At 41.0% G+C, this 24516-nt stretch overlaps 1 protein-coding gene across 1 annotated transcript in view; it reads right to left on the reverse strand.

Moving 5' to 3' along the window:
• The window catches only part of tmem8b (transmembrane protein 8B), a 58365-nt gene extending 35468 nt beyond the window's left edge, over positions 1-22897 (reverse strand). Inside the window, exons 1-6 of the mRNA XM_033618707.2 lie at positions 22712-22897; positions 16950-17139; positions 16152-16359; positions 10164-10297; positions 9001-9269; positions 5792-6174 (exon numbers count right to left, since the gene is read on the reverse strand). Of these exons, the coding sequence (XP_033474598.1) occupies positions 5792-6174; positions 9001-9269; positions 10164-10297; positions 16152-16359; positions 16950-17139; positions 22712-22796 (1269 nt within the window). The 5' untranslated portion in view covers positions 22797-22897. The remainder of the gene's footprint in view (positions 1-5791; positions 6175-9000; positions 9270-10163; positions 10298-16151; positions 16360-16949; positions 17140-22711) is intronic.
• Positions 22898-24516: the final 1619 nt, after the last annotated feature.

A 24516-nucleotide genomic window follows, 5' to 3' on the forward strand; every position in this document is an offset into this window, starting at 1 on the left:
AAATTAATATTGTAAACGTGCGGGCGACTAGTCGACTAATGGCCTTAAATGATGACTATTGATCGACTAGGAAAATTCTTATTCGGAGGCAGATTGTTTTACTCCCACATTTCCACATCTCCTGTGTGATAATGAGAGAAGCTGTCACACAGCTATATTAGCTGATAATATGTGTGACAATAAATGTGGTCATAAATATATATGTACATAAATCATTATCATAAATAATTTTTTTCAAGATTTCTATTTATTAAATCATTTTTAATGTATCATGCTAATTTATTATTTTATTTATCAAATTTATCAGGTCACTTTTGGGCTCCCATACTCAGACAAAATGTGTATTACTGTGAAAAAACAAAACAATTGTGACGTATAAAAGCTGACAATTGATACAGTCCCAGGGACTAACGCTCATTACAGTGCTCACAGTGTCTTTCTCTGCACACAGTAAGCCCCACCTGAAGAAAAGTTTGAAAAATGGATCTAAAGCGATTAAACTGATCCACCGTCAGTTGAGGTATCAGTGGAAATAAAAGCCATATGCATTCCTTTCACACTCCTTCACAGAGAATGATGCAAGGCAGACAAGCAACTCCAGCTATTGTCTCCTAAAGCCCTGCAAATCTGCCACAGTCCCCCACTGGCAGTGGCTGACTGGATTCTGCGCCTGTGACAAGCGAGTGACAGATCATCGCCAAGGGGGGAGAAATCTGTCCATAGAATAATATAGCATGACAGTCTCTCTGAAGAATACATCTCGCGGCTCATACAGCAACAGCAACCAGGTTTCATCACAGCATACTGTCTCTGTGACATCCGCAGACTCCACTGAGTTAAAATCAACCGATTATACACACTTATGGGCTTTGGGGTGGTGGGTTGCAGAGGTCAGGGTGTATCCCAAGATGCATGAGACAGGGAAACACCCGGGAGGTCGTCATTACAGGACTAACACATAGACAAGCAAACAGAGGTTCTCCTAGCGACTGTAACTTTCTATTTGACCCCAGGACGATCTCTCTGAGGTGACAGTTAGCCACCGTGTCACCACATCAACCAAACAATGAATCAATAAACCATCAGATTCATTACAGTCAATTATTTCCTTTCTGTTAAAGTCAACTATTTGTGCTTTTCTCTGACATTTTGGGAAATAAGGCCGTTTGCTTTCTTACCGGGGGTTAGATGAAAAGATCGATTATCAATTTCATCTCTGTGTGTTCAGTGGAGATGAAAGATGTGTTTAGCCTAGCTTATCACAAAGTCAGGAAGGAAGGAGAGACAGCAATGAGGCTGCATGATAACAACCTGAAGCCTGAGTTTTTTTCACGCCGGGCTGCAACACATGATTTTTTTGCATTATCGATTAATCTGATAGTATTTCAATGATAAATCGTGCCTCAGAGAAAAAGTAAAGTTTAATATAATAGAAACGTAAGGAAAGCAGCAAACATTCACATTTAAGAGGGTGGATTTATGCTTAAAAATGGCCTAAAGGTGAAGTCAGTGATTCTGGAGAAAAATTATTGATATGTGAACTCAAAACCCAAACAAATACATCCCTATCATCCGTGCTCCTTCACAAGCTCCAATAATATCTCTAATGATATTTATGTTTCATTATTATCATGACATTGCTCTGTTCCTTGTGGGGAAGGACGTGGAGGAGGGAGATTAGCCAGCATAGTGTTGTGTAACTAAGTCCCAGCTACTTTCTTTGTTTCACATTTAGGGAGCCAGGACTGTTTATTTAACTGACTTAATTTTAGCTAGCGGACCATGACAAGATATTTTACCAAAAAGTAAATTTGATTAGCATCACAGACTGCACCTTTAAATGATACAAAATAAGTTGCTGGTTCATTTTTTTGTCAACTGACAAATCAATTAATTGACTAATCCTTTCAGCTCTATTTGCATGTTTTTTATTGATATGTGTTCAGAGCTATTAGATCGTGTATTGAAGCTTTTCTAGTGACTGATGGCCGAGTCCTCTGCAGTGGTGGTGCTGCATGCAGCCATGTGAAGTTGCTCTTTTACACTTTCCACACTCTCATCATGACTCCTGCGATTACTGGACAACAGTAATTGGTGGCTGGCATGTAAATAGATCATTTTAAAATCGAGAAACAGTAGTAAACAAAACAACCTCACCAGGAGCTCTGTTCAGCAGATCTTTTGGAGCTTTTGATCATAGTCTCCATGGTCATGAAACGTTCAATCTTGACTTTTAAGCAAAAATTGACAAAAAATGTGTACTTAAAGAGCTCTGAAGAAAATGGGAATTTTAAAGTGAAAGTTCACCCCAAAGACTAAGATACACATTTTTCCTCCTACCTGTAGTGCTGTCTATTAATACAGATATTCTGGCCTGAATTGCCAAGTGTTGGAGCTGTCAGCCATAGACATGTCTGCCTTCTTCCCAATATAATAGAACCAGATGGCACTTTGCTTGTGGAGCTCAAGTCAAACCCCCGAGAGGCTTGTACTCATGCCAGCGCAAGATGTAAACATTAATGGTGCCCTCCTCGGCTGAGCTGAAATGTTAGCTGGCTCAGCGGTGCTAGGTGAGCTAGCAGTAGATGCACTCTTCCTTCGGCACAGTGATACGGTTGGCGAGTGTGGTTTGGTAGGAAGAAAATAGTTCCTGCATGAAACTGCTCAGAACAAGATCTGTGGATTATCTTGAGTAACCAGGCAATTTTCTGGGGGACAAGACATTGCTGTTGGGTTTTTCAGAAGTATTTTTTGGCACATTGAGCACCACAAGCAGAGTGTCATCTAGTTCCATTATATTTGAGAGAAGGCAGACATCTCTACGGTTGATATCTCCAACACTCTGCATCTCACACCAGAACAACAGGCATTGATAAACAGCACTACAGGTAAAAGGAGAAATATTTATTTTTGATTTTGGGTGAACTGTTTAACATCTGTGATTCCATTACAACTAAGCAACTCCATCTGCTGAGGAAGATTGTGATTCAATCAAAAGCAGCAGAACAGCTACTGAATGGAGCGTGTTTTGTTCATTGTGGAGTTGTTGGAAGGGCGTATTTTTCCTCATGTTTCTGAAGGCCAGCTGTCTCCTCCTGCTCCTGCCTTTTGTGCTAAGCCACAGGTACTGCAGGCTAAAAATATCCTTGACCAATATCTTCTCTGAATGCAGAGAGATGAAACTGATATCAATCTAACTCCCAGGAAGACGGCGCAAAAAGCATATTTCCCAAAATGTCAGGATATGCCTTTGAACTGAGCAATCAAAAGATATTTGCTGGGGTTTTATGCTTCATCCTCTTGTTACGTCAACACTGGCTGGCTTGCTTTCTATTAGGAGTAAAATGTTCAAAAGTCCATCTGGCAGCCTGCAGCTCTCCGGTTTCTGGCTCCCCATAGACCTGTAGAGCCACTGCAGGTGCATTCCTAATGCCATTACTATCTGAAGGACAGCTTAACAAAGACATGTCAAATCCTGCTTGGCTGATATTTGCATTTTGTTCGCTCTCAATTAGAGACATATGTCACAAGCCCAAACACTGGCGCCTGTTTCATTGTGAACCTTTTCAGCTTCCACAGCAAAGTCTATGCCTATACAAGCATCCATATTTAGCAGCCTAGCTCCGCCAGACATGTTTCCCAGTTCCCCCGTGCCAACTGTTGCATATTTACTTAACTGATTAATCTGATCCTTCGCAATAATAAAGCACACAGCACATGAACAATGGAGGTTGACAACAGAGCACTGTCCAACATCTTGAACCGAAATGTCTCCTTCATGAAGGTGTCTGATGAAGACTATTTAACTGATACACCAGGAGTACAGTGGTTATACAATACATAAACCCATATATGTCTATTTGTCAAGCACTGTCAAGATATACAATAAAAACAAGGAAGAGGACGCCTTGAAAATGAGATGGTACATCTGAAGGGGTTACTCCTAATAAGGACTCTCCAAGAAAATGTAGAGCTCCAAAAAGTAATGAGTTGGCGATGTGACAATAAGTTCTCCTCGCACTGAGGCAAATCTGAATGTATTGTTTTTGGATCAAGGCATGAATTAAGCTTTTCTGTGAGTGCAACAGAACAAAGACACAGGAAAAACATTCAGTTATTTGTCTTGGATGTGAACTGGAGCAGTGTATGACCAGTGGATCTATGGCCCCCTCTGTCACTGGGAAGGCCCATTCAAAGACAAAACATGTGAAGAGGAATATCCAAGTTCCTCCATAAGAAAACCAAGACAGCATTAGCTACATCATTAGTTAAATGCCACAATGATTACAGCTGCATGATGGTACAGCTGTACACCTAAAAGAACAAAAGATAAGCTTCAAAACGCCCAGAACAAACTAATGAGAGTCGTCCATTATCTCAGCCCAAGAACGCATATTCGCTCAAACCATTTTAAGACAAGTGGCTCCCTGTTGAAGGTAAATCTCAACAGTTAAAACTTATCATGGTATATACTGTAAGACTTCACAAGATCTATGTTAAAATTATTTTACTGGGCATGTTCAGTATGTTTGGGATGCTCATGGCCTGAATACAACACCTAGTGTATGTACTCTGAAACAGCCCAATCTACAAAGTACAGCAGGGAGACGCGCATTCCTCTACACCGGGGAGAAGAGTGGAATAAAATCCCAAAGGAATTTAAATCTGCCCAGTCTCTGAATAGTTTAAAAAAACAGCTGAAAACATGGAAAAAAGTTTGTATAGTGAAACGTCCTTTCCAGGACAAGTGTAAGCTTCTGGTCTTGTTTCTGAGTTTGAGAGTTTTTTTTATTGTCTTTTATGACTGTATAACATTGCGTTTTATGTCTCTATATTAGGTGTATAAATGTAAAGATGACATATAAGTAGCATTTACATGTCATTCCCTATTCCTGGCTGCCTCCTAGCCTTGATTTTAGGACCACAATGCAAATAAATCATGTGACTTTACTGTACCACTCTGAAGTATGAATTTTATGACTGTATGCACATTTGTGTATTGTATTTTAATTTATCAAATAAAAGCAATGAATTAATCAATGCTCAATCTTGTCCAGTCCTTAATTTTTTGACGTACTGTATAACTGAAGCTAAACCCACATCACAGACTATAAAAATAATGGACATAGCTACCCCAAAATCACACATTGGTTCGTGGACTCCTGTTATGAAGCCTTCAGTTCGGCATTTCAGTAGTCGCCATCTTGGTTTTTTGGAACCAGAAATCACCATATTTGGGAAAGAGTGTCAAGCTGTAGAGAGTGAGGGGTGGATCTGACTGAGATGCTGAGGACTTGAAGCTGCCTGCTCTTAATTATGCATAACTTTAAGCCTTAATTAAATGTAAAATGGGTGAGTTATATAAAGATTCACTCCCCACAGAGTTGTAATGAAGGGGGAAATTAGCTTTTGAGACCAAAACCATTTTTTGTACCAGGCTGTAAACATGTGTATTTCTGCTGTTAAGTTTATCTTAACATGGGGCTCAATGGGGATTGACTTGCTTCTGTAGCCAGCCTCTAGTGGCCATTCAAAGAACTGCAGTTTTTGGCACTTTCATTTTTCATCCTCAGAGGCTGCTGTTTGAAATACATACGTGTACCCAACTGAAGTGCCTTGGTTATAAACATAAGCATATTGTGATGATAGATTAAAATATAATCCTGTTTTCTTGAATTAAAAACTGTTTATACAGTCAAAAAAAATTTAATTTGTTTAAATGTATGTTTACGATTGGATCATAAATTATACCTTTGAAACAAGCAGTAATAGCGTCATCAGAGCGACTCACCATGTTGAGTTTGAGCTCCATGTTGAGGACTCCTCCACTGTCTAGAACTGGCATCAGGTTAATGGCGAACACAGCGGCCCTGTCCGGTGGGATCGATATATTTGGACCAAAGAACACGTAGAAGTGCACGGAGAAGGTGTCCAGCTCGTTGCGCAGAGTTGGACGGATGGGCCAGCACTTGTTAGTGTCGGCGGTGGGGGCGAGGTAAATGATGCTGTCCTCTGAGGTGTGCAAGCGACTGGCATTCTGTGACAGGCTGGGCAAGGAGGCCATGGACAGCGTGTCAGAGAGGGAGAAACCCATCGCCGTTCCAAAAGACTGAGGCATGTTCATGGAGGAGCTGGGCTGAGCTTGGTCCTTCGACAAATTGGACTTGGAGCAATCTAGTCAGAGGAGAGAGAGACATGAGATTCACAAAGGAAATCAATCCAGCTGATTCCAGTAAGATGGATTTTCACTGGCTTGTTGCAGGAGCATTTAAAAATGCACCTTGCAACATCTTGTGTAATGATCTCTACCATAAAGTCAAACAACCAATCCCCAGCAACACTCAAACAAACAGGCAATAACCAAGTCAGTTATTTTACTTGCGTTATTATGCATGCTAAGCAACCAAGTCTTTTGCAAATGTTTGAAATGATCCCCTTCGGCTGGCTTCCATAATGTAAACAGCGAGGTTCAGCGCTGTACACTGCTTTTTAATGAGACAAAGATTCACAGTAATTGCAAACAGTATGCTTTCACTCAACACAAAGCAACTCTGCAAAATGGTCATTGATGGCAACTGGCAAAGCACCATCACATACCGCCAATCCCCAAGGGCAAAGGATTTCAAAGGCTTTTCTAGCTCAGCCTCGTTTGCATAGTGTTGTCTCTGAAAGGGTTTGAAGTATTTTGATGTCCGCTCAGGCAGCTGAAGCACTCCTAAAAATACCGAAATACCAAATACAGCTGGCTGGAGGCAAATGTAAGTTTGGTGGAAACATGAAAAATCTGTGTAAAATCAGTCCAAATATGTAGCGCATGCTTATGTATGCATATGTGTGGGTGGGTGGGAGTGGAAGGGAAGTGCGTATCGTTTCATAACATTCATAATCCAAAAGCACTGGGTTCATTTTTCTTTTTATACACAGCCTAACACATACACTGTCTTCAATGCCCAACCATCTATTGAGGGCAAGACACCTGCAGTGAAAATACTGTATAAACAACAATAATAAATAATAAAGTGCAACCTAGTTTCACCACTTCCTGTCTAGCCAGAGAACATGATATCTGTAAATTGGACTGAATCCGAATAAGGGCACATATTTCTGAGACGGCTCATAACAACAATAACAGCGAGAGAAGCATGAGAAGGTGAGGACTCCAGATGGTCTTTTCCCTGAACCTGAGGTGTTCTTCAATTTAAATCCACAAAAGGTCAAGTAAGATCTGCCTGGCAGGCAAGGGGGAGAGACAGAGTGTGAATAATTAGTGTCTGTGTTGCCATGGTGACAAAGTGCACTGTACAGTGTCCAACAGAGGGAGGAGATCGCTATATGGGAGAGGACTTCCCACAGATTTGTGAGCCATCCCTGTGGAGTGAGCATGAAAAAATATCTCAGCTCTCCACAACCCCAAAACAGCATGTAGCACTTAAGCATGGTATCACTGGCCTCTTAGCAATCCCATATGAATCCCCACAGTTTGGGCTCCAGTCTTTACTTGAACAAGCCTCTTAATGGTCCGACTGTGTCTGCCCTCCCTTTCTTCCCCAACAAAACATGTTTTAAAAAACTGTTGCTTTGATACAAGGACAAAATCACACGCAGGAAACAGTCGCCTTCAGAGAGCACTTGTGAAAGGAAGCAAAAACCCTTTTTTGACTTAATTTTGGATGTTAGGTATGACATGCTGCAGAGATCTACTTTGAGCCTTTGTTTGGCCCTAATTTATGAGTTTACAGAAACCACCCTGGTATCATCTTGAATTGCACATCAAAAGCAGCAGGAAGAAAAATTATGAACAACACTGCAAGCAAACAGCAGATTGTGGTGATAAACATGATCACAATTCATTTTAAAATGATGAGAGGAGAGGGAAATCGTCTCATAAAGCATTAAATAATTTTGTTTAATTGGTAAAATACACTTATTTAAACGGTCTGCACAAAACCCTGATGGGACGAATGAAACACTGCAAGGTTTTTTCACAGTGAGACAAAAAGCAAGGATGCCAGAGAGCTCAAATATCGTGCTTGAATGTGAAAGCATTAAAATAATCTACAAGTGATAAATGTACAACCAACCAATGACTTTTGCCACAGTGGTGATTATAAACTTAAGCAATGAACAGACCCGTTATGAAAAAGTAGGGACTCATTAAGGTTTTAATTTCTGCTTCTTTGACGTCTATGACTAATGCCTGTTTAAGTGGTTGGGTTATATTACAGATAATATGAAATATATATATTAAAGCACGGTAGATCAAGATCAAGATCAAGCTACTGGGTGTATACAGTAATTAAAGGTATGCTATGCAGGCATATCTTTTGTGGGTTACTCTTTGTGAACAGCATTGCCAGTGAAAGTGAAAGCCAACCCAGATTTACTCTCATCTCTGAACAAGCTTTGTCCGCTTGGCGTTTCGCCTCTCTATATTTGCTTTTTTCCTGCGCTGTGTCTGTGATGTTCATAGCTTCCTCTTGGATGCCCGCTGCTTGCAGCCTGGCACCTGGGCGGCTACCTTTTTATAAAGTCACAACCGCACCTACTCCCTATTATTAGCTTGGGGCTACACACCACTGCCCAAAGGTTGCAGCCCAGAGACGTCCCTAACACAGCAAAACAAGATGGAAATAAGAAGACGCAGGCAGTGGGCAGGCTCTTTGGAGATAAGTACACTGCCACAAACATCTAGTGGTTCATGAGTGATGATTGAGAGGGATTTCTTTATTGTTATACCTCTAAAATCTACATGTTTCAAGGACTTTCAAGGATAAGATGAATAGATGAGAATGGGTATTCTGTTCTCATCATCTCAGTGCTTTTAATTTAATGTTAAGAAAGCATTTTACTGCTGTGTTTTGCCACATGTACAGTCAGCCTTGAAACAAGCTCTGAGGCAACTGAGAATCAAAACAAGCCAGAAATAAAATTCATAAGAATGAAGGAAAAAAAAAACCCTTAAGGCTCATTAATCACATTTTGACCATAAAACACACTCACCTGTGACCTGCACCCCGATACGGAAGTAGACGTTGCAGTTACTTAGATATCTCTCCACCAGGATGTAGTACCATTGTTCCCAGGCAGGTACGAGAGTGTCTAATTCACAAGGGTTCCACTCCCTGCAGTCAAGGGCACTTGAGTTATGCACTGGCGGCGCCCGCGCTCTTATCTTCAAAACCACAGGACAACTGTCGCTACTCTTGTTCTTGGTGCTGCAGTTTACCAGCTGAACTTTCACCTTTGATATATAATTGGGGATGAACACTCTGCACAAGCACACACACACATAGAGAAAAACACACACAGAGAGACATGTTTTAGACGATAATAATACCAACCCAGGCTTTACACTGTATCAGACAGCAAAATGTGGAACAGAGCTGTAAAATAAAGTATTCAAGTTAATGTTTATTAGCCAAAAAAAGTGTCTAAAAAGGCCCCAGTAATTATTCCCAGAAGGAAACAGCATGTCTTTGTCATTGCAGTTTAATTATGTGAATTACTTTAACGGTAATGTAACACGTACTTTGCTCTTGAGCAGGTGCCTATGTAGCAACTTAATATCTAATTAAATGTCAGTTTCAGTTTCAATTACTGGTCTTTTGGACATTTTGCCCATTTTCTCTTTAATAAGAACACTAATACACTGCAGAGGCTGGTGTTTTAAATAAAAAAAAGGATAAAATTTTCACACATACACACACCAACAACATAATTAAGATGTAAATATATTGTATATATAGTATTCAATAATAAACTAATACCCTTCACATCATTAGTTATCATGCACAGCTCAGTAACGACTCTCTTTCCTTTAGGCACCTTCGAAAGATCAGAAGCAACAGAAAACAAACCTTGAAAATTCATATTCCTCTGCTCACAAGACTGAGGTGACTTTTAGAGAAGGGGAAGTTAATAAAGATGCGCAGACTGTAAGCACACACTTGGAAATTGCATCTTTTTAAAATGAAAATGCAAGATAAGCTTACAGAGAAGGCTCCTAGAAAATCATAATTTAAGAGACAGGTGAGGAGCAACTATGGAGGTTGACTGTGCAAAATAAAGGGAATTTTTTTCTTAGATAGTTCAAGATTAAGAACTTAATTTAAAATCCAACCCAACCTGACTGTTGGTTTAGGGAGCTTAGTTGGAAGACTTACTTATAAAGCGCAGATCTGTTATGGATGGGGATCATCTGGTCGATGAAGTAACCAGGATAAAGCACTGAAATCCCAATTAGCCTCTGGACAATGAGCTGAGGCTGGAACAGATACTGGCATTCTTCAGACAGACCCTGCAGAGAAAACACAGCAGAGATTCAGATGGTATTTTAGTGGTTAACTCACCAATGTTTCTTAAAAGCTGGTAAGGAGGAGATTAGATATCATTCAGACTGGCTGAAAATTCCTAATGGACTGTGTGTATAAAGCCTGTCACAGCCTCCTGGATTAATATCACTCTGTCCTCCCTCTGCCTGCCACACAGCGTAACACGCACCCACTATTTCACTCATGTTGTTCTGAACCATTAATGCTTGATGTGCATTACTGTGTGAGATGAGCCGAGCAGACAGAACGACTCAGAGCCAGGAGGCCGTGTATTGTTTCCACACATGATCCGCTGTAAAAATTTGTTTTAAAATGGAATGGGGGCGTCTTTTGCACCCGACTCAAAAGGACAGGTGTGAATGCCAAATGAGGTCCTTCATTCCTGTCAGCCGATCACTGACCCTGCCTGCTTGAGCCACAATTACCGTGGCATGTCATTAGTCCAGGAGCTGCCGAGGTGACCCTTTGATTTATTACAGCCTGTCAGCTGGACCTGCACATGTGTCATGTAGAGCAAGTTGTGTTTTAATTAAGGCTCTCAAGCAGTATGGGGCTTTTAAAGCTCAATGTTTTTACACTATAAGTGCAGACATCTTTTGATGCCGTTCAATAGCTTTAAATTTGACTGTTTTCATGCCAGAAAAGAAGATATAGGTATTAATTTATTTCCATCAGGAATTCAGTCTTGGCAGGATGTTAAAGCCTCTAAAACCCAATTTAGGCCACAGAGCACTAAAAAAACCCATTGAAACCTTGACTAATTCCATTACTTTAGCTCTTTCAGTCTGAATGACCCACTGAGACGATGCAATTTTATGGAAAACTCTGGGGTACACACTGAGCTCCCACTTTATTAGGTACACCTGAACAATCTAATGCAATCCATTGCAATAGTGCTGCAATGATTGCAACATTTGAAAGCTTGTGTGCAGCTTTATTGAACTCCATGGTCATTTTCAAGTCTGTAGTAAGTGGTACTGTTGTACTGAACTGCATTGATTTGAGTTGCATTTACACATTTAAATGAGACAGAAAGGAACCCCTCCCAGTATTATTTTAAAGAGACATTTTTCCCCAAATCAAAAACACGTATTTTCTTCTAACCTGTAGTGCTATTTATCGGTCTAGATTGTTTTGGTGTGAGTTGGAGAGTGTCAGAGATATAGGCCGTAGAGATGTCTGCCTTCTCTCAAATATAATGGAACTAGATTGCACTCAGCTTGTGGTGCTCAAAACACCAAAAACATACCTCTGTAAAAGTCAACAGTAATAATCCAAAGTAACTCACAGACCTTGTTGTGAGCAGTTTCATGTCGGAGCTACTTTCTTTTCATTGAACTACACCCACCGACCCCCTCAACGTGCAGAACAAAGTGTGCATCTACTACTAGCTCACCTAGCACCACTGAGCTAGCTAGCGTTACACTAGCCTCTGGTCCGTGAGTATATTAATAATAAACATGATTGTGTCCTCCTTGGCTGAGCTGTAATGATAGCTAGCTCAGCAACACCTCATCACATATCGACGTTTTGGTCATGGACTTTCGACATCTACGTACAATGTGCAAGGTACCCTGGGTGCGTTGGTTGTTGACGTTCTGGGACGCCGTGTCAAGTTCTGCCTGTTACATGCATTGTCGTCTTTCGAAATACACTTATGTTTTCACAGGAAACTTAACATTTACATACAGTCTCTCTTTCAAAATAAACGCACTATGTTGGTACAACACCGTGAATTGACTTTTTTTTTTTTCCTTCAACAACAAACACACACAATTGGGTTTAGGCAACAAAGGCACGTGGACCCATCCACCACCCCTGCCGTCCACCCCAGTTGGACTTTCACCACCTTAACTTTCGCCCTTGTCCCGCCGCGTTTCCCCCAAACGCGTGCTGTTAAACTATAATGGCAATCGGCCACGTATCATGCCGACGTTAAAGGGCGCCTTTTTCCATTGGTTTCTGATGCTGCCTAAGCGCCAGATTTCAATGACTTTTAAGTGAGACCGGGCTCAGCTCAGTGGTGCTAGGTGAGCTAGCAGTAGATGCACACTTGCTTCTGTTCAGTAATGGTTGGCAGGCGTAGTACCGTAGAAAGAAAAATAGTTCCTATATGAAACTGCTCACAAAAGGTCAGAGGAAACACATGTATTTTTGATTTTTGGGGTGAACTGTCGTTTAAAGGCTCACATAGGAAAGGTTTATTGCAGGAATAATATGTTAAATGGCTTTAGACTTTATCAGCTAACACTGTCTTTGGTCTTTGTAGGAAAAATTATACTAATTTACAAAGGATATGAACATATGAGTTGTTTTAATGAGTGGAAAAAAAGATACTTAATTGCAGCTTTTAAACTGTTTTCTATATTTGCAGTCTGGGACTGGGGCCCCATTTTACTGACAGCAGACAATGCAGACTGGCCAGCATCCAACATTTAATAAAAAGCTAATATATCATGTCAAAGCTTGATTTTAATGATCATCATAAAACAGTAAGATCTTTTTAAGTAATGGGTAAGTGAGAGAAAAGAAACCCCCTCCAGAATTGTGATTGATGGTATTAAGAGTTAGTCTTTCTCACTGAATTCCCACAACCGTCGCTTTCATGAATATGTTACTACAGCCTGAAACTAACTAGTGTCACCATTACCCAGATACAAGATAAAATGGTTTCCCTATGCCTCAATAAAGTTGTAGAACCAGAAGTCTAAAAGATGGTTGGATGCATGGGTTATCATTTAATATAATTTATTACTTATTCCACATTCATTTTCTCTTTGTATGACGTGGAAAGACTTTATAATCAGGATATGGTACATCTGATCTTCATAAGCAAATGATGGAAAAAGCATCTTGTCTGTAACCAATGTTGCTTTTTGTCTTCTTAAAGACATTATGGGGTAAAAAACAGAGTAAAAAAATAGAAAAAATGCATTTAACTATTCGTTATTCTACGAGAGAATACAGATAAAATTATTTTCAGAGAGATTTACTCGAATGACACATATGATAATGTTCAATTTTGCTTTGACATTTCAGCATGTCAAAGAACATCTGACAGAAAATACAGTCCATCATTGCTCCTTCCTTTGTGTTCCTAAATACTTATATCCTGTGTGCTAAGTTTAGTATTTGACAGATATCGTGATAAATGCAGCGTGCATCCTCCCATTCTGCTTGCATTGCCTCCACCCGTGTTTCCTTTCTGAACTGATAACATCACATCTCGGTTGCTGAAAAAAATTGCCTCAGAAAGCAAAATGTGGAAAAGGTGTTTTATTTCCATCTGCACAGTGTGTCGCTGGATGCTGGTCACATTTTAGCCACAGCAGCTTCTATTCTCAGTGCCCCCAAAGCAAACCAATTATTTTGTACATGCAATGTTGATAGCAACTTTTGATGATATTTTTGATTGTTGTGTGTTCCAGGTGCACTTGTGCCAGCCAGTGGAATCCACAAAGGAAGCACAACTGAACACCATGCCAGTCACAAATAAATTGCCTGAAATGGAAATCAGCAGGTGTTTTTATGTGGCCAAAACAGGAGAACATGATGAGATGAAGAAAAACTCTCTGACACTGTTCTGCCTCTTTAAGCTCGGCAGCACGAGCAGGAATACTAATCCCAACCAACGCTTACATCATCATTTCTATCATTACACGGAGTTAAGTTACCATGAAGAAAACATTTTAGATGTAGATTTCATTTAAGTTATCTTACATAACACTTTCACATAGATAAGTGTCTGTTTCACCAGTCTCCATAGTGAGCGATGGTTAAAAAAAGGCAGTGACTAAAGCTTTTTATGTGCTGCTTTAAACGGCTGGTGCTGGATGAGATTTCTCTTCTTTGGTTCCAGACATGTTGGTCTTTTGGTCACTTTTCCACCACTTTCGCCAACACTGACTTATCTCAGCAACTATTGGATGAAATTATGTAAAGATATTCATGAGGAAAAGAAGGACAAATAATAAAACTTTGGTGATCCCCTGACTTTTCCTCTAGCAACACCATGAGGGCAGGTTTTGGTAGTCAATTAAATGTCTCAACAGCTATCAGATGGACTGCTAGGAAACTTGGAGAAGGCATTCATCGTACCTAGAGGATAAATCCTATTGATTTTGGTGATCCCCTGACTTTAGCTACCTCCACAAGTTGGTAAAAAATTCACTTATTGATTGAAATTGTTGTGTCTAGCATGTGACTTTACCTCTAGCGTCCTCATGAGGTTGACAATTGTGGTTTGGAGGGGAATGTCTTGACAACTTTTGGAAGAACTGCCATTAAATTTGATTCAGACATTAATGTAATAACGTTGGCAAATAGCAGGAAAAAGTTTCATCAAATACTAATATCCGAGGCAGCCTCAGCTATTCTTTATGTTCAGTGCAAATTAGCAGCCCGTTCTCATCCCTAAGTCATCGAATAATGCCACTTTGTCAGTGATATTGGCAAATTGCAGTGGTATGATACGCGGTTGGACGGCATTAGTATCTGACTCGGCCAGACGAAACCTTTTGCAGTGCTATGATACGCCACCAGTCAGCCAGACAGCACCTGTTGTGGCAGTATGATACACCACTGGATGCCTTTAGGTGGAAATGCTGCTGGTAACAATCTAATATAAGGAGCTGGAAAGTCCTTTTAGGGCAGGTTGGTCAAACACATCACGGACTTTTACCCAGGAGCCTGGCGTTCGCTTCCTGTATGAATGTAGAGACAAACCATGATGGGTTTTTTTTCTAAACCTAACCATGTGCTTTTGTTGCCATGCCAGCCTTGGTCACAGCATGCTGGAACTTTAACAGCAGATACAGAAGGATACATAGCATAATGTGTAGACATGAAAGGCCACTGACAAAGTGGTGATATGTGACGACTTGGGACGAAAACATGTTGAAATTAGCAAATGTTGTGATGCTATTAAACCAAACTAAGATCCTTAACACTATACCTGCCAAAAATCTACATGTTAACATTAATATTGCGAGTGTGCTAGTGTTAGCATTTAGCTCAAAGCTTTACTGTGCCAACAATGCATTGTCATCCTAGGTCATCAAATACTGGCACTCTCACATGTGATTACAATACCAAAGGCACACTTTTATGTCTCTATGAGATGCACTCTTTAAATTCTGTATGTGACAAACAGCTGTCTCTAGGGTAAAACTCGTAACATTTGATTAAAGTTGTCAAACCATCACATTCAGGTTTAGGCAACAAAACTAAACTTTAAAAAAAAAAATACAGCATTTTGAGTTAAAATAAGTAGGTAATGTGTTGTAAATACCTCACGAGGGTAGTAACTACATCACGGACGAGACTCAAGTAATGCTACGTTAAAGAACCAATGACTTTGGGTTTCACATGAGACACAAACAGCTGTCTCTTGTCTCAAAGTCTGTGTTTGGTTGACCCATCCACCACCTCTTCCTTCCAGCCTATATGGACCTTCTCACTCTTCATACTACATCACTTACTCTAATATTGCTGGTGATGGGTTTACATTGGAATTAGCTGAAAGCCCTGTGCCTTCAGCAGCCGTATCACATGCCGAGGGGTGTGAAGAAATGTTGGTTTTTGACGGCCAGGCAATGAGACCAGGCTGGTGCCAATTTATAATCTCACAGAGCTGCTACCATGGCTGTAGATATTTTATCTTGATAAAGGATGAATCTGGTTGTTAACTTAATCAGTTACAGATAAGAAAAAACAAAGTGGCTTATGTTAGCATCACCTACGCTGCCAAAATCACAACTCAGAGGTTCAAATTCTAACATAAAACTTTGTTGTTTATTTGTGATGAATGTTCAGGCTCACCTTGACTGAGATCTTGCCCTCATCCTTGGGTAAGTGTGCAGCTAGGAACCAGTCTCCAGGGAGCGGGCTGGTCACGTTGAATGCTCCTGTTGTACGGTTTGGTAGAGTCCAGGTAAGAGTCACAGCAAAGGATCCTGGGACGACTGTGTCCCGGGGGAAGCGGGTGTACAGGGGGTTTATTACTGGAGGAGCTCCAGACCTGAAGTACCTATTAATCACAAAGCCAGAATGTATTCTCTGTTAGGCCTAATATTTTCTGAAACAACAGAGGCATCTGTCAAATATAAAATCCATCCATGAGAACAGCTGATAGCACGAGCACAGATGGCTTCATCTATTTAAAATATGAAAAATTCAAATCCAAAACATTAATAATCATATCCAGCTCTACAAATATGAATGTGATAACCATGCTCACGTCAATCACAACGTAACAGGGACACAGAAAAGTCACCTGAGATAGCAGCTCTCATGACAAACACTGCTTACTAATATGATAAATATAGACAGGCAGAATTAAAAGTTAAATGCAGCTAATGCTTTAACAGCAGTTTCTCCATATGTCAAGGCTGCCGGTAATAGCTGATGCCGCTCTGGTTTAACCAGCTGCTATAACCCTTTTCCCAAAGGTAGAGCTTATAAGGTGCTTATTGTTATCTTTTTATACCCTAGAGAAGGAGCAGCTTCTACGTGTCTAACTTCAACAAAAGAACAACAAAAGAAAGGCTCTGAGCTAAACACAAGCAGCTCCAGAGACAGGGGGAAAAAAAAGATGTTGTGACAAAGTCATTGTCTTACACAGTCACATTGCGGTTTGGGCAGCTGTCTCCAAACGTGCCCCCTTGCTCCTTGAAGGTGATGAGGTTCCATACGGCCATCATGGTGTCGTCAGGCACATTGAAGTGGAACAGTTCCACACTGGCGAAGGAGTTGAAAGCATTCAGCTTACGAGGCGTACGGGTGAAGTATTCAGTCACAAAAAGGCAATCTGTAGGGAACAGAACCAGAGGAAAACACGTCTGAATATGTGTGAGCATAAACATAAGAAACAAAAAGAGACATCCTTATTTAGATAATTAAGTGTTGCCTTCATTTGATCAACAAGATTAAGAGTCTACAGCCATGCTATTGGCTGTGAGGCTGCACTTCTGCACAATGCTGCTTTGAGCTTTGAGCTTCTAAGAACCAGTTTGCTTTTACACGGGCTAGAGAGCCACATCAATATGTCACTGAACACATCTGTTTACATCTCTGTTTTCCCAGCAATGCTAGCGCCAACTAAAACGTAAATTGCAGTTAAACAAATGTGTGTAAGCACGCTAAAATATTTACAATGACAATGCTGTGCAGTTGCTAAGCAGGTAGCCTGCAGTGTAATGCCTACCATGTTTACAATCTAAATTTAGTGTGTTAGCATGCTAACATTTGCTAATTTGCACAAAGTACAGCTGAGCATAGTCATTAACCAAAGTATCTGTCAAATTTAAATTTTGACATGATGATGGCACCAGATGAAAAGTCAAGGTATCTTTAAAGTAATTATGATTCATCCTCTGGGAACCAGGAGTGTCTGTGCACAGTGTCGCCTCCACAATGGGGCACCAGGGGGCAGCGTCCCCTCCCTTGTATAAAGGCATATCATTGTCTTCCTAATCAGACTTTCACTTGAAAATCTGTGGAAAAAACCTGCTCCTGTATAATCCATACACCAGGAGAGCATTATCTTCATTTAACAGTCATTCCACAAATACAAACACAGAGATAATTTGGATATTTTGCCTGTGTCATCAATTTGCTGTGATCTTGTTATGTATTAGCTTATGTCTGTTTTGAATAAAACGTTTTAGTCCTTGCATGTCCTTGCATTTATTTACACCTAATGGATTTCTCCTTGTGTTTTTGTCAGCTAACGCAACAAGAACGCTCTATTTTGTGATTGTTTTTCTTAACATTTTCTCTTGTGGAGCATCCCCACGCCCACACAAAAGAAACGTCTGAGCCCTTGAAAAGGTCCAAAATATGGGCCCTCTCCAAATCTGCTTTAACTTTGACTATTTTCTTCAGGATCTCAGGACGATATCAATGCATGTGCAAGCTCTCTCTACTAGATTATTATTTTTTATTTTTTTTTGCAACGGTTGCATATAAAAAAGAAAAAAAAAAGGCTCATACCATTTTCAGGAGAGGGGGTATTCATAACTAAACACATTACATTTCACTAAAGCAATAATAAATACAATGTTTGTTTTTGTTGTTTTAATAAGTAATGGGGGGTATTTTGTTGGTCTCCATGGGCCCCCCAGCAGCTGAGCCCCAGAAGGCTTTTCCCCTTGTTTTCTCCTTGTGGGTGGCCCTGAGCATACCACCGAACGGTCTCCCTTCACTATGTATGATTACGTTGCCACTTGCCAGTTATTTGATGCCCCTCTCTGCTATAAGCCTCGTGCCCCTCTTGAGTATCTGTTCTAGCGCCAACACTGTCTGTACCAGATGTTTGTGCCAATTTTTCCGGTAGATGTTGAGATATTTCACAGGCTATGTGAACATTTCTACGTACTGCTGGCACAAGATAAAAGATCACGAGATCACCAAAGTCATTAGAATTCATCCTCATGGGCACCATTGATATCAGTACAAAATTTTAATGGCAATCCTTCCAAAAGTTGTCAAGAGATCCCAGTCTGAACCAAAGCGCTGGACGGATAGACCGACATCGTCATCCCTAGCCACACTGCTAGCTCTGCTGACAATGAGTTAAGACTTTTGCTCATAAAGACTGAATCCCAAGAACAAACATTTTCCAATTTGTCAGCACTATCATCCTTGTAAACAGAACAGAGGCATAAGCAGTCTCTGTGTCTTAAGTCCATAATGACAAGCTTCCCCTTGAACCTGGCAAACTGTAGAGTGCTAGATCATCTAAATACGACTTTAACTCCTTTTAAAGCAGCGGAGGGAGATGTATGTATGCAGGCTCACTTGCGTCCTGCATAATGTCAAATCCTTGGATTACATCCACCAAAGGCTCTGCATATAAAAGCAGCAGAACAAGTGGCAGGTGTAATCTGCCACATTACCTACATGAGCCATCAAGCTACACCCAGCGGGTGGGCAAAATGTGGGGGAAATGGAGTGTGAGTCAGTTAATTGCTATACTAGAACACACTGCTTCTCTTAGATAGGTGTTATCATAAATATAAACATAAGTAGATAAAAAAAGACAGTTGGGTTTCATTAGAACAATGTGGAGGCTTGATGTTTCACTGGAGGAGAACATTTGTAGCACACTCCCTTTGTGTTTATGCATTTCTACCATCTGTACCTGGAATACCTGTGGCGATGGTGTTCACTGCTTTGTTTCTTTTTGGAGGTAATTTCTCCCACCTGCACTTTGTACAAATGTAGTTGAAACTAGGATATCACTGTTAAAAATGAGGACGCCATGAAAAGCCTGTGCCTCTAAAACAGCATGAGCCCAATTCATTTAAGAGTTGTGGCGACACAGTAAGCGAGCTGAACTGTACTAATGCTGTCATTTGCAGCTGCACGCTTTGCCACTGCTTCTGCCTTTTACCTTGATGACGGCACAGAATACAGAAAAAAAAAACAACTGACCATCCACAGCGATAAGGCGCCGAGGCGTGGATGCATGAAGGAAACAGTTTTCTTGAGTGTGCAGTGTGTTCTAATGTGTGTTCGGAAAAAGAGAAAAATGGCTCTGCTCTGCTCCTCTCCCCCACACTATTACCAGTCCTCAAAGCGCGCGCTGGCTCTCACCTATGGAAGCAACCTTGAATACTAAAGACGCAGGATAAGGAGGCAGAAACTCAGAAGAATGAAGCAATCTCACTGTCAAGAACTAAGGCTTAATCCCATACAAAGCTCCCAGCCTTAATTTCACTCTCATCCCAGCCTTCCTCTGGTGAGCTATCTGCATTATATGTGAGCCTTCTTTACATTAAGGTCCTTTCCCTTTCATTAAGTGGATACATATGACTGAGGCTGAGGAGGAGCAGGTTTCATGTCACCGACTGAAGTGCTAAACTCAATAGGTGGAGTGTGGCACTTACAGAGCTGAAGCCTTCAGTACAGCTACCGTATGTTCTGCTTGTCTGATAAGACAGAAACACAGCGACAGCTCACAGCTTGATAAGACACTGTCACCAGTTGATTACTTGTGGTTTAAACAGATGTTTGAAAGGAAAAAGTCCCAAATTTTGCACATCTGGATTTTAAAGTCTTTACAGCAGGACGAATTGTGCATCGCCCGATCTGCAGGCAACGCAACCTCACACGAAAGTCGCCATTTATTAGAGCAAAAATAAGCTTCCACACGCTCTCTACATCAATGGTTCCCAACCTGAGAGTCAGGACACCCATAAGGGGTTGTGAGATGATTAAGGGGGAGTGGGGACTCAGAAAATCTAATTCCTGCTGCGTAAAATTCAGTTTATTTTTCCTCAAGTCTTTGCCTTTTCTTTTATAGTTTTACCTCGTCAGTGTGGAGATTATAATTAAATATCGCAGTTAAGGGAAAAGCACTCTTTGATTGAGGCGTGCACCCTGTGATGGCGTTGGCAAGTAGACGCTTCTTTGTTGTTAAAAAAACAAATTTCGGAAGCAATGGTTTTAATAGCTGAGAATGTTTCATACATTCTCTGTAAGTGTTGATGATGTGCACTGGGTTATTTTTATCTCAATTCATTCTCCTACACACCTGTCTGTACAGAGGTGTGCAAAAATACATTGATTTTATTCGTCATTCATGTCAATGGACTGTAAATGTCCAATAAACTATTGAATAGCATTTCAATAGTAATCGTCACAACCTTGTGTTTGCCAGATTCCACATCCCACAATTTTGTAATATGTACAGTACACGCAGGCAAAAGACAGGCTTCATTTCAAGCATATCAGCATCTTAGCTTGTTGTGACAAATTGAACACATGCCTGAAACCCACATGCCAAGCTATTATTAGAAAACTAGATTAATAAACATGCATATCTATTTTTAACCTCCCTCTATGTGGGAAAGAAAAAAAAAGACCCTGCAAAGGAAAAATGTCTCAGTGACAATCCAGCAGCCACACGCTGTAACTGCACCTAACGTGAAGGTGTAAACACACCACACAGTATTTAAATATGCTTGTTTGTTTGCCAGCTCAATAAAGACGTTGAAAGATAAAGGCAGCAGAGTGCTTACAGGCGTTCTTACAGCGCAGTTGTGAATTCAGTAATCTCAGTAATCTTCAATGAGCGCCTCCCAACCACTGTTTTACTCTGTTAGAGGCTTAATACAGACATAATCCTGCTTTTTGTCATCCCAACTGGAGATTTACCCTTGAATGCTGAGTGGGATCGTCTTTAAACTTTGTTTTTTGGGAACAGCGGAGGTAAAAGCTGCTTCTCAAATTTCCTCCTCTATTAGCATGATGTTGAAGGATTTTAAAAGACAGAAGAACCATCTGTAACAACAATGAGTAAAAGGAAAAATTTGGCACACCTTAGCCATCAATTCCCACTCTCAGTCAAACACAGCATCCTCACTGGGTAAAGTGACTTCCAGCTGATCATAAAGACAATGAGCATTCAAAATAAACAAACAAAGGCACTGAGAAATACATTAAATCCTCTGGTATCACTGGGAGAAAAAGAACCCCAGTAATCCAGGGAAAAGAGGGCAAAGGGAGACACTGATCTCACTGACTTCGACCAAGTCCAAAATTTACAAAACCAATGAAGAGAAACAGCAACAAGTCTGTCAGGTGGACTGCAACATCCTCACACAGACCTCTCAGGTCTTCCGTGACCACAGCCAGTACAGCGTGTGCTGTAGGTATGGATTCATTGTTGTCTCACAATTGAGCTCTGAGGTTTTTGTTTCACACCTCTGTCTTGAAGCAGCACAGTCTTGGTGGATAGAAAACACTCTCCATGTCTAGCTTTGTTTCTAAAAGAGAGAGAAATATCTTGTACTTGTTGGTCACATTTAATGATAACATGAGGTGGAATTAAAGGGATTTAAAGGTTTAAGTTAAGTGAGTCTGTTCTCCAGTTAAGGTGCATTAAACACAGGACATAACAACTTAAACATTGCCCCGTCGTCCGATGATACATTTGCATGAAGCCAGCGTGTCTTAACTTGTCTCTGCCTTCTTTAACAGAGCAAAACAACCCCCAAACAAATAAACAAACAGCAACAATGCAAGCGTCCAGCCTGATGTGCTTCCCTGTGGCCACACACTCAGCCCCGAGTATCGCACCGTACAACCTATAGAAGCATCTGTCAATGTGTTGCGTGCCATAATTAGCAGCAACCTTCCCCATGCGTCACGTAACTGAAGCCACCCTGTGTTCTTGGACACGGTTTTGTTTGCTGGCCGAGACTAGAAGCAGCGGCTGTGGATGTTTTAGGAGATTGAGAAGCACAAACGGGATCCGATGCTGCCGCCGCCGCTGCTGCTGCTGCTGCTGCTCTCTGGGAGGATTTCAGCACCCCCGAGAAAAGGAACAGCTCCCCGTGAATCAAAGCAACACACACTGAATGGAAAGCACTCACCTCCAAGAGCGCACAGATAGGTGTAAACAAGCAAGAGGAGCCTCGGAGGGCTACATCCTGAGCCCAGACGCTCCAGTTGCCACATCGTTAGAAGCAGAATATTATGTGGAGGGCTACAGCCCGGGTGCAGTTCTCAGTCGCTGTGCTGGTCTACATTTTTTCAGATTTTTGCCAACGACCAGCTGTTTGTGCATGACGTAATTCAGACGACGACGGGACAGCGCCTCCCCTTTGGCTTTGATTTGACAACCTCAATATGTCGACTTATTTCATTGGACCTCCGGCCCTGTCAGTCCGGGGACGGTGCAGACGTACATTGCACCACAAGGCTCGTCACTTCGGCGTCCGGGCCACCACACACACACACACACACATACACACACGCACATACACACGGGGCAGAGTGAGGAGTACAGAGGCTGCAGCTGCCCCCGGAGGCTGCAGCCTCCTCACCCAGGAGCCGGGACACAAAGTTGGGGGGAAATAAAGCATCTGACCTGATCTGATCCTGCACAGCCCTCTGAACTCGGACACATCTGTTTCATAAAAAAATATGTGTTTTATCTTGTTGACATTTACAGCTTCTTCTGCATTGCAGTGTATTTCACTCGCAACAAAACTGATACTTGTGTTTAGAAGATTTGTGTCTCTTCATAAGTTGGGATGATTTGGCTTTTAATTCCCCTGTGCCTTCTTAAGAGCTCAGAAAACATTATATTGCCACCCTGATACTTGAAACTTTTCTCAATTTTATGAGAATTGCTTACAGACATGTTTCTTTTTTTACTGATGTTTAAGAAGTCTGTCTGACTTCTGTGTGACTTTTGGAGATCTTTGCAGTAAAACATGGTGAGATATGAGACATTTTAAATGCTCTAACCTGTATTTGTGACAGTATTTCTTACACAGCACCACCACTACCAAAATCCAAACAGGTGTCTTTGGATTTCTGTTATTAATGCCTAAGACATCCAAATATTAAAGGTCCAGTGTGTAGGATTTAGGGGGAAATATTGGCAAAAATTGAATGTAATTTACTATATTTTCTTTAGTGTATAATCATCTGAAAATATGAATTGTTGTATTGTCGTTACTTGAGAATGAGCCATTTATATATACATAGGGAGGGGGACCTTGTCTATGGAGACAGCCATGTTGCACCTCCATGTTTCTACAGTAGCCCAGGACGGACAAACTAAATACTGGCTCTAGATAGCGCCATTCTAGGTTTTGTTTCGGCCACTGAAGTCAGCAGCCACTCCTCAACAAGACTGTCGGAAAAGCACAGGTTTTTTTTTTTTTTTACTTGAAACTGCTTTATTCAGTGTTTTTACTGGTTTAAATCACCTGGTCCAGAAATAAGGTGGGCACACATTAGCAGGCGCTGGGCTAGCAGCTGTTCTTCAACATGCTGAACGGCATCGGACACTGATTTGTAGCATGAAACAGTGTTATTCAGTGTCCGGTTTAATTCACCAGGGGTCTCAATCATAGACACTGCATACACACAAAATGACACTTCCAGTGTAAAAGTTGTGATCTACAAAAACAGACTTGATTGGAGGAACTTTGACCCATGCTGATGAACATTTTGGAGATGGGAAATTGGCGATACAGGTGGTAAGGTGGAAGCCTGATTGTAGAAATTTTCAAACATTTATTGGGGCCATTTTTGGCTTTTGTCTGTACATACATTTTAATTTGGATCCTACGCACTATTTTATAAATGAGACCCCTGTTTTGGAGAGGATGAGGCCTTTGCAGATAATTTCATCACCTGGAAAAATCCTCCTGAACAATGAACA

This window comes from Epinephelus lanceolatus, chromosome 9, assembly GCF_041903045.1.
Source record: "Epinephelus lanceolatus isolate andai-2023 chromosome 9, ASM4190304v1, whole genome shotgun sequence".
NCBI classification, from domain to species: domain Eukaryota; kingdom Metazoa; phylum Chordata; class Actinopteri; order Perciformes; family Serranidae; genus Epinephelus; species Epinephelus lanceolatus.